Source organism: Syngnathus typhle, linkage group LG18 (assembly GCF_033458585.1).
Source record: "Syngnathus typhle isolate RoL2023-S1 ecotype Sweden linkage group LG18, RoL_Styp_1.0, whole genome shotgun sequence".
NCBI classification, from domain to species: domain Eukaryota; kingdom Metazoa; phylum Chordata; class Actinopteri; order Syngnathiformes; family Syngnathidae; genus Syngnathus; species Syngnathus typhle.
In genome coordinates this window covers 7943265-7957667 of record NC_083755.1, presented here as the reverse complement: position 1 = coordinate 7957667, position 14403 = coordinate 7943265, and the positions used below count along the sequence as shown (strand labels likewise).

The 14403-nt window shown below is 47.5% G+C and overlaps 1 protein-coding gene across 2 annotated transcripts; it reads left to right on the top strand.

Annotated features, from left to right (window-relative positions):
* The first annotated feature begins 2518 nt into the window (after positions 1-2518).
* Positions 2519-13671, top strand: LOC133171456 (potassium voltage-gated channel subfamily H member 4-like). Of its 2 annotated transcripts, none has more exons than XM_061304857.1 (18): positions 2519-2656; positions 3465-3574; positions 3639-3789; positions 6840-7073; positions 7162-7293; positions 7397-7533; positions 7631-7871; positions 8080-8237; positions 8331-8532; positions 8627-8821; positions 8887-9086; positions 9161-9410; positions 9620-9834; positions 10457-10495; positions 11034-11377; positions 11466-11560; positions 11793-11869; positions 13547-13671. In XM_061304857.1, the coding sequence occupies exons 3-18, from the start codon at positions 3714-3716 to the stop codon at positions 13553-13555; spliced, it is 2604 nt and encodes an 867-aa protein (XP_061160841.1). In that variant the 5' UTR covers positions 2519-2656; positions 3465-3574; positions 3639-3713; the 3' UTR covers positions 13556-13671. The 2 variants fall into 2 exon arrangements, with proteins under 2 accessions (XP_061160841.1, XP_061160840.1); XM_061304856.1 differs by lacking the exon at positions 13547-13671 and adding an exon at positions 12356-13102.
* The last annotated feature ends 732 nt before the right edge of the window (positions 13672-14403 follow it).

Here is a 14403-nt window from a genome sequence, read left to right as displayed (position 1 = left end):
AACCAGCCGGCGCTTGACAAATAGTATAATACATACATTCATACTTTATTTTTAATCAACCAGACAGTAGAAATACACCTTTTCCGTCTAAATAGACTAATGACGTATCGTATAGCATTCATCTTCATCAAATAGCATACTGCGTCACAGTGCTGACTCTAAATCGATCATTTAATTTCCGGTAGCTTCTAGTGATGTTTTTTTTATTTATCAAAAGACATTTTAAATAAAAACAAATGCACGGTGGATTTATTGCTGCATTACAAAATATTGATTCGTCCAAAAGGAAAACTCGAAACACAGTCAAGACGTCACCAATTAATAGGTACGCACAAAATACGTCGGAAAAATGTCATTGAGACAAATATTGATCAGCGTCATACATATTAAAAATTTATATAAATCATTACATTAGAAATTTCCTTTATTTTTTAAAAATACTTATTTTGCACAATATCGATAAAAAATTGCCGACTTCTCGTTTTCCCCACTTGAGGTCGACATTTAGCCGGGAACACATTTTTTCCACATCTAAGCATGACAATAAACAAGTAATCCTTGCTAATATCCATTGGATATTACTTTTGGATGCAGATATTAAAAACTGGAAAAACGACTCACTTACTGTATTCGACTATCTTTTTAAATTAGAAACACCAAAATCGAAATACAGCTTGATCTCCTAGTTTGTTGTCTGAAACAAATATCCAACTGTTTCTTTTTCTTTTTTCTTTTATTCCTGCAACAAATAGAACTTAGCACCAGACACAAAAAAAAAGAGTAACCAAATATAGTTCATATGTGGAAGAAAATCATTTGTCATTTAGGAGTAATACCGCAATCCGCCACAAGACGGCAGACTTATCTATGCTTTGTGGCGGAGACGGTCAGGTGAGCGACCGTTCTCGTGTAAAAAACATAAAATGGCAATTAACCCACTCCTATCAATGTCTGATAAATTGTTTATTTGTTAAGACAACGAAGTGTAAGTGTATTTTAATGTCCAACTCCGTCAATGTCAATGTTGAACTCCGGTTAGCGCTTTCCGAGAGACTAAGCCTCATGCTAATGTGCGCCAACAGCTTGTTTTAGGTTAACTATGTCTTGGTAAATAAATTAGTGAAACCCAATCAATGTCCTATTAGTGTAAAACAACCTTTTGTCATGGTGTATGTTATTTTATTGTGATAAAATAAGTAGACGAGTTCTAATTAGTGATTAGCATGATGCTAACAATAATCGCGATGGGTTAGCCGCTACACTAGCCTGTACTACCTGACGTAATGTCCATTGTTGACTGCTAATTGTGAAGCTAGCTAATCTAAACTGCTAATATTGCTTTTAGTTCATTCATTTTGGTTAAGTAAAAGCTTTAAAAATGTACACAGTTGATTGAAAATAGTTCATATCAATTATTAAAATGTGAATGTATACACTGTAGTTATGATACTATAAATGATTTTTGGGTCTACTAGATCATTTTTGTAATGATAACCTTTCCTTGATGCTCTTCTTGCCAATCAATAAGAATGGTATTGTATTATATGTGTGTTATGTCTGTACGTATCTGTGTGTGTGAATGGGTCACTTTGTTGCTATTTATTCTTTTTTTATAGCGGGTGTTCATGCACAGCTTGCAGGTCTCCCTGTTGGCGGCTGGGCTCGTATTTTTAGCAGCGTCGTCCTATTTTCTGTCTCCATTTGACATTATCGCCACACACACTCGCGCTCCAGCTTTATATCTTTTTTTTCCAACTCCCTAATTCTCATGAATGACTCAGCTTGTGTCGTGCTTTCGATTTTCTCTTCCCATGCAGATTTTATTCCTGGTGGAGGTTTTAGCGAGTGTTTCTTGGGCCTTTCATCCCCCGTCGTGCTTGAAGGATTTAAGCGCGTGCACATCTGCCTGATTGAGTGCAAAGCGCTGTGTTTAGAGAATGGCGGACAAGTCTGTGTTGTCAATGGCCTTGCAGAGGCTTTCATTGAAGGAATTCAGCACATCCTCTATAATTCACAGGTACTTGTGTTACTGGCGGCTATAATACGTGGCTTTTCAACATTTCAAAATAAATACAGCGGTATCCTACCATAGTGACGTAATTCAATGGAATGAAACGAATGAAACCCTTTTCACCTCTTTGTCCTGATTGGCCACCTGAGGGCAGTATAAATAAAGGCATACTAATGGATGGTCAGTAAGTTGTAATATTTGTAATTTTCTCTAAATGTGTTACTCCCCCTTCTATCCATTGCTTAAAAGGTTCACCACTGACTAGACATGAAATTTGTTTGCCCGTCAATGGCATTTTGCATTGTTGATTAGCAATGGGCTAAGTAGTCTTTGCTAAGCTGTCAGGAATGAAATATAAGTTTTGATTTCAGATACAAATGGAAAAAAGTCCATTTCTTTATCAAATGTATTTATATTTTCCCGCCACGCCACTGTCCCTGACTGGAATGGGGTCCTTTGTGTCCTTTCAGGCCGCCAAGCAGATTGGCAGCGGGCAGCATGTTTAATGGATTAGTGGCGGCACGGCGAGATGATTGAAGTTGTGACGGGCCCGTGGGACAATGGAAGGCCATTTGATCGAGGGAAAAAAAAGTGATAGGAAGAGCCGATGCTGGAACGGAATCCGAGAGGAGGAACATTACACCGGTAATACTTTCACTACACTTGTTCCACCGTTGATCTTACGAAGCATAACTGCCAAGTCATCCCCTAATTGACCACCACATTGGCCTTCTTATTCATATTTAATCACCGCAGTGGAAGCTCACATGTACCTGCGTGCGCGTTCTTTCAAGCTGATGAAATTAACACTCAAATAAGGAGGGAGCGAAACACGGCTACCGGCGGGCACGTTCCCACCTGTTGTCGGCCGCCGGTTCTTTGTTGACTTGTCGGACGTGTTACTTGGGCGTGTTAAGCGTCAAGTCGTCATGAAAAATATCTCCCGGCTTATGCACGTAATCCGCTCTTAGCGGCTTTCCTGTCCGCGGAGCCTTAATTCTCTCACGAGGATCGAGGATGCTGCAAAATTACTGGGGTCTGACCAAAGCTAGATTTTCTAACTCTGACTCTCAGGAAAAAAACCCAAAACAAAGCAGGTAGAGCAGCTTGAGATGGAGACCAAACGGGAATCTCTTTAATTATATAGCGCTTTTACAACAGTTCTGACAATTGTCTGTGCTCCACCACATTTGCACAAATTCCTCCAGAAACGTGTCTTGGCGGTAATATCATACGCGCAAATACAACGAGGATTCTCTTGGCCCGAGTCAATATTGAGCCGGAACATACTGTCACAGTGCGTGCAGGGAAAATGAACAAAATTGGTGCGAGAGAAGAACACAATAGAAAGCATCCATCTCCTGGTGCACACAAAAGCCATGTGCTGATAGTGGCTTCCATGGTTGCTGTCAGCTCCTCTCTCTCTCACTCTCTCGCTCTCTCTCGTTCTCAGAGGAGGCAAGCGTCTGATTGGCCGCCGCGTCCCAGGGAGCGGGATGCTGGAGCGCGAGGAGGAGAGTGCAAGATGCGACGACCGATTGCTGCGGAACTTCCTCGCAATATGTTAGTATCGGGCTCTTCTTTGTTTTCTTTGCCTTTTTTCTTATAAAATGGTGGCCCACCGCAGTTGGCGCCCGCATGGAGCCCTTCCTCGCTTCACCTCTGGAATGATGTGACCCCCCCAACCTGGAGCGGGCTCACCATGCCGGTGATGAAGGGGCTCCTGGCCCCCCAGAACACATTCCTGGACAACATCGCCACTCGCTTCGACGGCACCCGTAAGTGTCCTGCGTGACGTCAATGTTCAATCTGTTTTTTGCCGGCGACGTGTAGTGACAGGCTAAACGATGAAATGCTCCTTCACTAGATGGCAGAAGATCCACCTGTTGCCATTCGTTCAGAACAATAACTTTGTCCTCAACTTAACAGGTTCCGTAAGTACGTCTGTGATTGAATTAGGATCTTCGATTTCAAGAGATGTGGAGAAAAATATATATACTCAAATGATCAGTCCATCGTTCTTTACATTTTTAATCAGCAATAAAAGCAAACAACAACAAAAAGACAGTTTAGTTTGTTGTGTAACACTTAAAAAACCCTATATCATATTTTATTTTTATACTTCAGTTTCTGGAATCAAATATCTTAAGGAGCACGCGTGAGTAACCCTAAGTCCAAACTTATCAAACTTGGATACCAAAAGAACTTTGCGCCCCAAAAAGAGAGGCAAAAAAATATGCAACGTCAATTACACTTGTAAACTAAATGTGCGTCTTATTTGACTATCAAACGATGCATCTTATTTCCTTTCCCTTCAAACGTATAGCAGCCACGATGGCAACCTCGTTCGCCGCAGCTTTGCTCTGTTGTTTTTTGCTTCTGCCTCCTCGGGGGAGCGCGTGCCTCGTCGTAGTCCACGGCCGTGGGGGACGCGTGTGCGTATCGTCTGTGTTGTTCCAACTCTCTCTCGCCTCCGTAGCCACCAATCCTCGGAGGCCCACACTAAATTCACGGTAAAATATGATGCAATTTTGCCAAATTATTTTACAGTGTATTTGTTGTCACAATGACAAGGGGGGAGGCGTGGATTTCACGCGACTTGCCCACCGGCGTTATAATTAACGAAGGAATTGTCGTAGTTCCTGAAGCCTTAATTACGTACAGCAGGTGGGCACCAGCAGATTATTCATATTTTCTTATATGTTTTTTTATTTTGACATGATTCAAAACGGCGTTTTACATTTTTTCTGAGTGGCGTAGTTTTCTTTGAATAATAATTGCTCACGATTGTATTCAGATGTTATTCGGCTGGCTGGCTGAAGCACAGCGCAAAGGCCTACCGCACTCGTCCCCGAGCCAAAATGTCCGCCGCTGAAAATAGCTTGCATCCTGTTGCCCGGGTGACGGACGGGTCATCACCTCTTGGTGGGTCATCCAGTCAGTCACAGATGGCAGAGAGACCCTTCCAAATTCAAAGTCCTTCAAGTGGATGTGAAACTCTTATTTCGCTCAGTGCCTAAGAGGCCATTTGTCCATTTATTTTAATGACCAAGCAAACGACGACAACAATTCATATGGTGAGTTACAAACAATATGTTGAGCTATGTGAGGAGGGAGAGCACAATGTGTCAGATGGGCAAAAAACCTGCAGGGAAAGTGCCGACTCGGCAGCGGCGAACGTCAAAACAGTGGCTCGGATGTGTCACTCTTAGCCGCTTGTGCGCACACGCATATTTTTATATTTTACACAGTCACCAAATGGTTCGCGTCAATTCAACCACGCCGTTACGTTAACTTTTCTGTGCTTTATTGCTCTCATTAGAGAAAATCCATTAACATTTTAATTAATTTCATTTAGCCGAAGGCATTGATTGGAGATTGACACCTAAAAAAAATATCCTCCAATTGAGTCTGAAAAGCAATTAGATTTCAGGTTGATGCTAAAGTTAGCACCAGCGTCTTTCTCAATCAATCAAGAACCCAACTGCGGTTGACTTCCCAATCTCTTTGGTCTTTGCATCTTTTTCGCGTCATGTCGTCAGCGGTAGAGTTCGGGGGAAAAAAGAGTTACAAGCTTATTTTGACGAAGAGCACAAAATACATTGCTGCAATGGGTTTTGCCTGAAGGCGACGGCGTCGGCTTTTAAGTTGTCGTCGTATGGCGCTCCTCACACACGTAACCTTCACATGTGTTTGTGTGTATGTTTGTGCCACTTAAAGGTGTACACACACATTCTCACTGTGACAGCGTTGTGGAGCCAGCTGCAGGCCTAGATAAGAAGCTCTTTTGTACCCGCAACCCCCCCTCAGCAAACACCTTTCACTTACAAGACGAGCGAGCAAGTCCCATTTATGTGACGTGCACACACGCTTATAAATGTTCACATTTTCAGCAGAACACACCTTTAATCAGGACCTTAGTTGTTTTTAAAAGAATTTGTGTGCAGCACAGAGGCCATCAAATGGTTGCGAAAGCAATCGGTGTCCTTTGTCTTGTTCTGTTTGCACGCTTTTGGCCTACCAACATAAAATGGAACACGCTTGCTAATCGGCGTGTGACGACACCAAGCGGTGTAATCTTCTGCTGGAGATTGCTCCCAGTGTCCCCCGCCCCTCCCTTAACGACACATCTGCACCGACTCGCCGCCGCTGTAATCTGACTGCGGTGGTGGCGTGCGACGTTTCGCACCACTTTCTTAAAGGAGACATAATGACCCCCCCCCTCCAACAACTCCAAACGGTCTTAATAATGTTTCCAAAATAGGCCAAGGATGAAAAAAAGCTGTGAAATGACACAATGTGAAGACGTCACCTCCTGTCATTGACGTCGTAAGTCAAAAGAAAAAGTCAAACACCAAGCGAATACGTTGTTACACACGATGCCCTTGGCTGGCCTACTTATCATTTTAAGCTGTGACGTTAAAAAAAAAGAAATTAAAAAAGCAAACATAAAGTGTCAGTTAATGAGCCAAACAAGTGCTGCAGCTTGACATTTGGATGAATTGCACCCTCATCTGCTCTTTTATTGCTTTCTTCCGTCATTCTTTCTTCTAATAGCAAGAATAATCATGCCGGCGCGGCCTGCTAATCATGTGGCTAATAAGCGCGCGAGATGATGAGAGTGGCAAATGGCAGTCATCACACGCGCCCCTTTCATTTGCCCTCAAGACTTGCTTTGTTTGTCTCAGTGGCGACTTCAGATGGACTGGAACCACTTTGGCTCCACTTCAATTCAATTTGAGTCCACTATATTTTTGAGTGAGAGCACTGAGCAGAAAGGAAGCCTAACCTCTCATGTTTGTCTTTTTCCTGGTCTTGCGGACGTCAGACAGCAACTTCCTGCTGGGCAACGCCCAGGGCCAGCGCGGCTACCCCATCGTGTACTGCTCGGACGGCTTCTGCGAGCTGACGGGCTTCACGCGCACCGAGGTGATGCAGAAGAACTGCAGCTGCCGCTTCCTGTACGGCGCCGACACCAGCGAGCGCGTGGCCCAGCAGATGGAGAAGGCCCTGGAGGGACGCCACGAGTACCAGGCCCAGGTGCACTTCTACAGAAAGGACGGTACGTCGTGCTCATGTGCAGTTGTTTTGAGGTATCTTGGAGGCTGCCGATACCAGGCAACTCCATAATTTCCAATTTTTTGTGTCAGGCGTGGCCTTCTGGTGCCTGCTGGACATCGTGCCCATCAAGAACGAGAAGGGCGAGATGGTTCTCTTCCTCTTCTCCTTCAAGGACATCACCGACAGCCATGGGAAATGTCAGCACAACAGCACCAAGGAAGGTAGACGCGATGATCCACTTCTTAGCAATGAATTGATGATTTCATTGAAGCATCAAATATTATTAGCATTTCGATGTTTTTTTTTTTTTTTTGTGTGTGCTAGTTTTGGAGGAGGACCAGCGTCAGCGGCGAAAGGGCAGCTCGCGCCTGAGCGAGGCCCGCAGGCGAGGGCGCACCGTGTTGTACCAGATGACAAGTCGCTTTTCCCGCCGCACCAAAGGCGACATCAACCTGGGCGGGGTCAGTACGCCACAATACAGAAACTGTTCAAATCTCAAGTGTTTGGTCTAAGTTTGAGTATTTTGCCCAATGGCGCCATTGCGTCCACGTTTGCCAGAACATGATGGATCGTCCGTCGGTGCCAGAGTACAAGGTGGCTGCGGTGCAGCGCTCTCGCTTTCTGCTGCTGCACTACAGCGTGTCCAAGGCGCTGTGGGACTGGCTGATCCTACTGGCCACCTTCTACGTGGCCGTCACCGTGCCCTACAACGTCAGCTTCATGCCCTACCACGACAACGTCACGGCCGCTCGCTCCACCATCGTCAGCGACATCGCCGTCGAGATGCTCTTCATCACAGGTCACCGTTGGCTTTATTCTCATCCAGATTCAAAATTCTTCTAGGTTTTATAAATGAAAATAGTTTGAGTCAAATAAAATAACATCATGTATTGATCACATTTGGAATATTCTTTATAAATATGATGTCATTTGTCATTCAACATAATAGTTTAGACTCCAGATTGGCGTTCATAAATCATGTGTGAGCATTTTTTTTGGTGTTGCAGACATAATCCTGAACTTCCGCACGACCTTTGTGAGCCAGTCGGGTCAGGTGGTGTACCAGTCGCGTTCTATCTGCATCCACTACGCCACCTCTTGGTTCTTTGTGGACCTGGTGGCCGCTCTGCCCTTTGACCTCCTCTACGCTTTCAACATCACAGTGGTGAGAAAGCCGAAGCGAAGACCCGTAATGCTCTCTCGGGCGAGTGGGCAAGGCGAGCCAAAGCTCTTCTTCCTTTGTCTCGGGGTATGGCAGACGTCGCTGGTGCACCTGCTGAAGACGGTGCGGCTACTGCGGCTGCTGCGGCTACTGCAGAAGCTGGACCGCTACTCGCAGTACAGCGCCATGGTGCTGACGCTGCTCATGTCCGTGTTCGCCCTGCTGGCCCACTGGATGGCCTGCGTCTGGTACATGATCGGACAAAAAGAGCTGGAGAGCAGCCACACCTGGGAAATAGGTCAGATCGGTGGTTGCGGCCGGCCGGAAAGTCTCGCTTTAGAAACGAATAAGACGAAAAGGCACGTGAAAAACGAAAGGGCGGTGTGGCGCAGGATGGCTGCACGAGCTGGGCAAACGTCTTGAGACGCCGTACGCCAACAGCACGTCGGGCGGTCCGTCGGTGCGCAGCGCCTACATCGCCGCCCTCTACTTCACCCTCAGCAGCTTGACCAGCGTAGGCTTCGGCAACGTCTGCGCCAACACCGACGCCGAGAAGATCTTCTCCATCTGCACCATGCTGGTGGGCGGTACGTACGCGGGCGCCACCCCTGGCCGGAAGCGTCCGGGGACTGACGGCAAATTCTCCCTGCAGCGCTGATGCACGCCCTGGTGTTCGGCAACGTGACGGCCATCATCCAACGCATGTACTCGCGCCGCTCGCTCTACCACACCCGCATGAAGGACCTAAAGGACTTCATCCGCGTGCACGGCCTGCCCCAGCAGCTCAAGCAGAGGATGCTGGAGTACTTCCAGACCACCTGGTCGGTCAACAACGGCATCGACGCCAACGAGGTACCCGCTCGTGACCTTTTTGCCAGTAAAACTATTATGATTCAAACTATCCCGCACCTCCCGCTTGCGCGCAGCTGCTGCACGACTTCCCCGACGAGCTGCGCGCCGACATCGCCACGCACCTGAACAAGGACATCCTGCAGCTGGCCGTCTTCAAGGGCGCCAGCCGCGGCTGCCTGCGCTCGCTCTCGCTGCACATCAAGACGTCCTTCTGCGTGCCCGGCGAGTACCTCATCCGCCAGGGCGACGCGCTGCACGCCAACTACTTTGTCTGCTCCGGATCACTGGAGGTCCTCAAGGACGGCATGGTGCTGGCCATACTCGGTTCGTAGACGCCGCCGCTGCCGCTAACACTCAAGCTAAGGACACGACTAAGTATAGCCTCATTAGAATAAAAAAAGTAAATAATAATTCAAATCAACCCTTGCTTTAAACTGCATGAAATGAACTTACTGCGGCATATCACTACATGCCTCATTGGAGGAAGCTTTTTATCTTGGCCCCGTGTTGTATTTTTGTGATTGGCGCTGTAGGAAAAGGCGACCTGATTGGCTGCGACCTGCCCGACAGCGAGCAGGTGGTCAAAACCAACGCAGACGTGAAGGCGCTGACCTATTGCGACCTCCAGTACATCAGCGTGCGCGGGCTGAGGGAGGTGCTTCACCTTTATCCCGAGTACGCCGGCGTCTTCGCCTCCGACATTCATAATAACATCACCTACAACCTGCGAGAGGGAAGCCAGGATCAGGTATCAACACACATACTGGATTGCGGCAGACGACTAAGTCTAGCTTTATTTTATAAATGACAACAATTTGTATATGTTTATGTAACATAGCACAGCATCTTCATATGTCGATGCTTCTTTCGTATCCAACTTGTGTCTCACGCCACCTGTTTAGAGTTTGAGGGCAAACAAAATGACGTCCAGCAGCGACGCAGTGGGACACTTTTCAAGGGCAGGAGACGCACCGGGAAGCCGTCCAGTTCCTCAAGCCATGAGTTTGACAAGATGATAAAACGTTGCAGAGGAAACAGGCCGTAGCAAAATCAACCGCAGTCCAATCTGGCAGATGGACCGCTATTTTTAGGATTTTTTTTTCAGAGTCAGGGAAAACCCTTCAATCCTTGCTTTAAGCTCGTGTTTCGTAATAAAATGCTGGAAGGGAGATGAGGATGGTGGCAGTCCCGATGGCGTGGTGTTTAATGAGCAAGACTCTCTGCAGGAGACGGGAATTGTCGAGGAAAAGTTGCAATTTGATGATCCAGTGAGCCTTCAACTTGGATTTGTTTCAACTTTGTTGTTGTTGACCAAAATCCAAATGCACATAAATTGATGAGCTTCACCTGCCTATTTCTTCTGTCTGCAGGGACTTGGCAGGTTTTCAAGGTCGCCCAGGATCCTGCATGTGAGTTCATTGCCAAGCCTTTTCCCTCCCTGTTAAGAAGAGTGTGTGTGTGTGTGTGTGTGTGTGTGTGCGTTTGTGCGTGTGTGTGTCTGTTTTTCTGGGACACAGACTTCCCCTTCAGGTGGGAACTCATTTGGAGTGGGGGAAGAAGGTCGTGGTGGTGGGGTCCCTGTAGCTTACAGCCAGCTCACTGGTTCCTTTTCAGATCAACTCTATGCTTGCCACCAATTTAATAATCTAATAATATCAATACTAATTAATTTCCAAGATCACTAACCTGCAGCACAGCTGTGCCAGAATCACAACAGAGGCTGTTCTGTTTTTTGGGGGGGGTAAATGATTAAAGGTTTTACATTATTACTGACGCAGGTTAATTATTTTCATTCCTTGATATAAATCCTCTTATTTTCAAGGCAACCTGTTTATTCTTGTTTTATTTGAGTTCAAAAAATGCCCAAGATTTCCATTCTCATTTTGGAGTCCAAATGTGTGGAAAGCCCGCCATTTGAATGCGCCGGTTTTCTTTTGTGTCCATCAGGAAACGCGACTGACTCCCTCGGTGGAAACAAGCAAGCGGGAGGATTTGTCCCCGTCGGTGCGGTCGCGGCGTAACCTGCTGCTGCCCAACCTGAGCAGCCCCGTGCGCCGCACCTCGCTGGGAAACCTGTTGGGCGACGAGCTGCGCCAGTTCAACGCGCTGCGCCGCTGCCGCTCGCCCAACCTCGCCCGCGGCTTCCTGAGCCATGCCGCCGCCTCGCCTCGGACGCCGGCGGCCAAACCGGAGCGCGCCTCCCCGGGCCGCGAGTCCGGCGAGGATCTTAAGCCTTCCGAGCTCCTCATCCCCACCGTCACCTGCTTTGGACCCTCCGAACTCAGCCCAAGGTATACTCAGGCCTTTACCACCTCCAAAAATCTGTTGGCCAGACGTCCTTTCATTGAACGCACTCGCTCTCTGTTTACTTGACTCAAGGGTCGTGGATGGCATTGAGGACAACAGCCACGTGTTCCATTTCAACGTGGAGCACGGCGGGCCACAGGCCAGAAGAGGAAGCGGCGGAACACAAGGTATTGAATGACGACCACCCGCTCGCCTGCCATCTGCGTCCGTCCGATCAGGGGCGACGACCAAGACCAGATTGGGCCAACACTGACATTCATGCACCATCTTCAATTTCACCATTTCAAAAAGGCAATTTTGCAAGAGTGCAGATGTAAAAGGAAAGATAAAGTGAAGTTAGAATTTTTCAAGAATGAAGTTGAAATATGGAAAAAAAACCAACTGCTGATTTTTCCATAGAGTCCACACGGGTAAACGTGCGTCTCTTGCTTGAAACTGAGGAAGTTCAGCAGAGCATCAGTCTACTCCACCAAAAGGTAAGGAGCCACTTTCAAACTAAGATTTGAAAAATTGCAAAAATCGGCTGGGGAATCATAAAATAACCGTCAAACTAAAAAAGGGCAAATAAATGCAATCAAATGTTTTGTGTACCAAAACCGTGCTCGTAATACCGCAAATGGGGCCGCTCGTACAGTGTGGCAAGACGCCGCCGTATTATTAGTGGATCCTCGTTTGTCACAGGCAAAACCGTGTTGAGTCCCCCAAAATGGATGATAAATAGGGCGCAGGCAGCTCCAGATGGGCTCAGGTAGGAGCGGTGCGAAGCGACCATTCATTAATCAGCAGGGCCCTCTGGAGAGCTGACTCAACATTGTGAAGACTCCCCCCCCCCCCCCCCCTCCACCCCACCCAGCCAAAAAACCTGATGACGAACCAGCCCTGTGTATTTTCCCATTTGGCAGCGGCGTCCCCGCGAATTTGAAATGGCTATAAAGCGGATTTGTCCACTTTTCTCCGCACAGATGGGCTCGTTAAACCAGGAAGTGTCGGAGCTTGGCAACGGCCTGCGCCGTATCACGCACCTCCTCCAGGCCCACGTCAACGCCCATCACAACTTGTATCTCCACCACCAGGTGGCGTCCCCCCAGCCAGGCCTCCCCAGCCACCCGGCCGCCGCCCACTGTCACGCCGCCACCTTGGCGGCACCGTCATCGTGGACGCCGGGAGGCTTCCCCGGTGGAGGCCTGGCGGGCCCCACTGCCATCAGTCGGTCCCAACCCACTTTGTACCCGCGGCCCGACGCGGACCCCCCCGCCGACCGCCCGTCGGCCGGTTCTTACCCTCTTCTCGGGCTGTTGCAAGCCTCGCACGAGGACGTTGACTGTTTCGCCCAAGACTCGCATCCTCCTTTAATCCCCGCTTGTGCGTCCCCATTAGCACCCCAACTGAGCCCACTCGGTCGCAGTCTAGACCCCCCTAGTCTCAGTCTAGACCACCCCAGTCTGGAATGTCTGCTGAGCGGTCGCAGGGAAAGCGAAAGCACGTCCAGGTCCAGCGTTGGCGTTCAGACGCAGAGTAGCGAGCAGTCGTGGTGTCTGGATCTCACGGACTAAAAAAACAAAACAGCGTTTCAGAAAAACAGAGAGTTTTTTTTTTTACCCCCCCTGCTGCTCGTTGGAGCCCGCTGCTTACTGCTCTGCAACCGCTAAAGTATATGTTGTTTACAGCACTTAGCTTGCTGGATGAATAATAAACATGGCATTGTCTTTTTTGCTTTTGGGTTTTTGACAACTTCCATCGGGTCACGTAACTTTTACATTTGCAGTCCGCCGAGGTAAGAACAACTCACTGGAGGTTGAAGGCAAACGTTTCGGCAAACAGTCTCAATTGACAAAAGAAGTCTGCCATTTTGCCTTGAAGCCACCATTGGAGATTCATGACCAGAGGTCCAGGGGTTCAAGTGAAATAGCTCTATAGAAGAAGAGTATCAGATGACCTTTGGAAAACTCTGGATCCTCACAACATTGATTCATGGTGTACACTTTTTTTTTGGGTGACGCTATCAACAATGTGTTGCAATGGAGTATTAGTTGTTTTTTTTTTTACCTCTAGCGTATGTTTGTGTACTATTGTGTAAGAAAGTACTTTCCTTGATAAAAACCCAAAACAAACCAACAAACGGCGAAAGGGTTAATAATTAACTTTTACGCCAGATTGGCTAAGAAGGTCGATCGCATATAAAAGGAGGCCAAGCAGAGACGAGCGGCACCCCAGCCGACTTCTCACCTGAACAACATGAAAACTATCCTCGTTGCTCTTCTCATCTTTGCACTCGTCAACCAAGGTTAGTACGGTGTGCATCGTTCACAGTCACACCAAAGCGTGCTTCCTTGTGCCCATTCAAAACATCTTCCTTTGTCCAGGCGAGGCACTGAGGTGTCACTGCGGAGGACGGCGTGTTTGTGCGGGAGGGATACAGACATGCGCCGCTGGAAGTGATGCATGTGCCGCTGTCATCTTTGAAGTCGGCTCCTGTAAGTCGTTTGCTCCGGTCTCCACGCATGTCGTCGTGTATTTCTTTTCTGAATTGATTTTCATTTGATTTATTTTTTTTTGTCCACAGCTCCCAGCTACTTTAAAGGCTGCATGTCGTTGTTTAACTGCCAGCTGATGCACAGGCCCGGCATCTCCACAGCTGCCTGCTGCACCTTCGACCTGTGCAACAGATGAAGTTCATCATTGGTAACGGCATTTGCTACTTACCTCACTGGATGAAGAATAAAAACATGCTTTGGCTGTGAGCTTGTCTTTAGTAATTTTTTTTTTTTTTGGCGTGTGGCGGGTGGGCGTTGGAGAAACAGAGAGCACACTCTCCATTTCAAAGAGCAGGCGTTTGCCACTTGAGAATGGGGCAGAAATGAGCATTCAAGCCATTTCAGCTTGGTTTTATGTTTCACTTACAAATGTATTTCATTTTTTGTCTGTTTTTATGAGTGAACTCTCCAAAATCTTTGCCTTTGACCTCCACAGACTTGACCCCATCCTATTACCAAGGCAGACTTTTCTGTTT

Excerpts from the sequence above, each read along its gene's own strand:
- LOC133171456 (XM_061304856.1), top strand. The coding sequence starts at position 3,714 with ATGCCGGTGATGAAGGGGCTCCTGGCCCCCCAGAACACATTCCTGGAC. Across the intron at positions 7,872-8,079 it reads CGAGATGCTCTTCATCACAG|ACATAATCCTGAACTTCCGC; the intron begins GTCACCGTTGGC and ends TTGGTGTTGCAG. Across the intron at positions 8,533-8,626 it reads CAGCCACACCTGGGAAATAG|GATGGCTGCACGAGCTGGGC; the intron begins GTCAGATCGGTG and ends GGTGTGGCGCAG.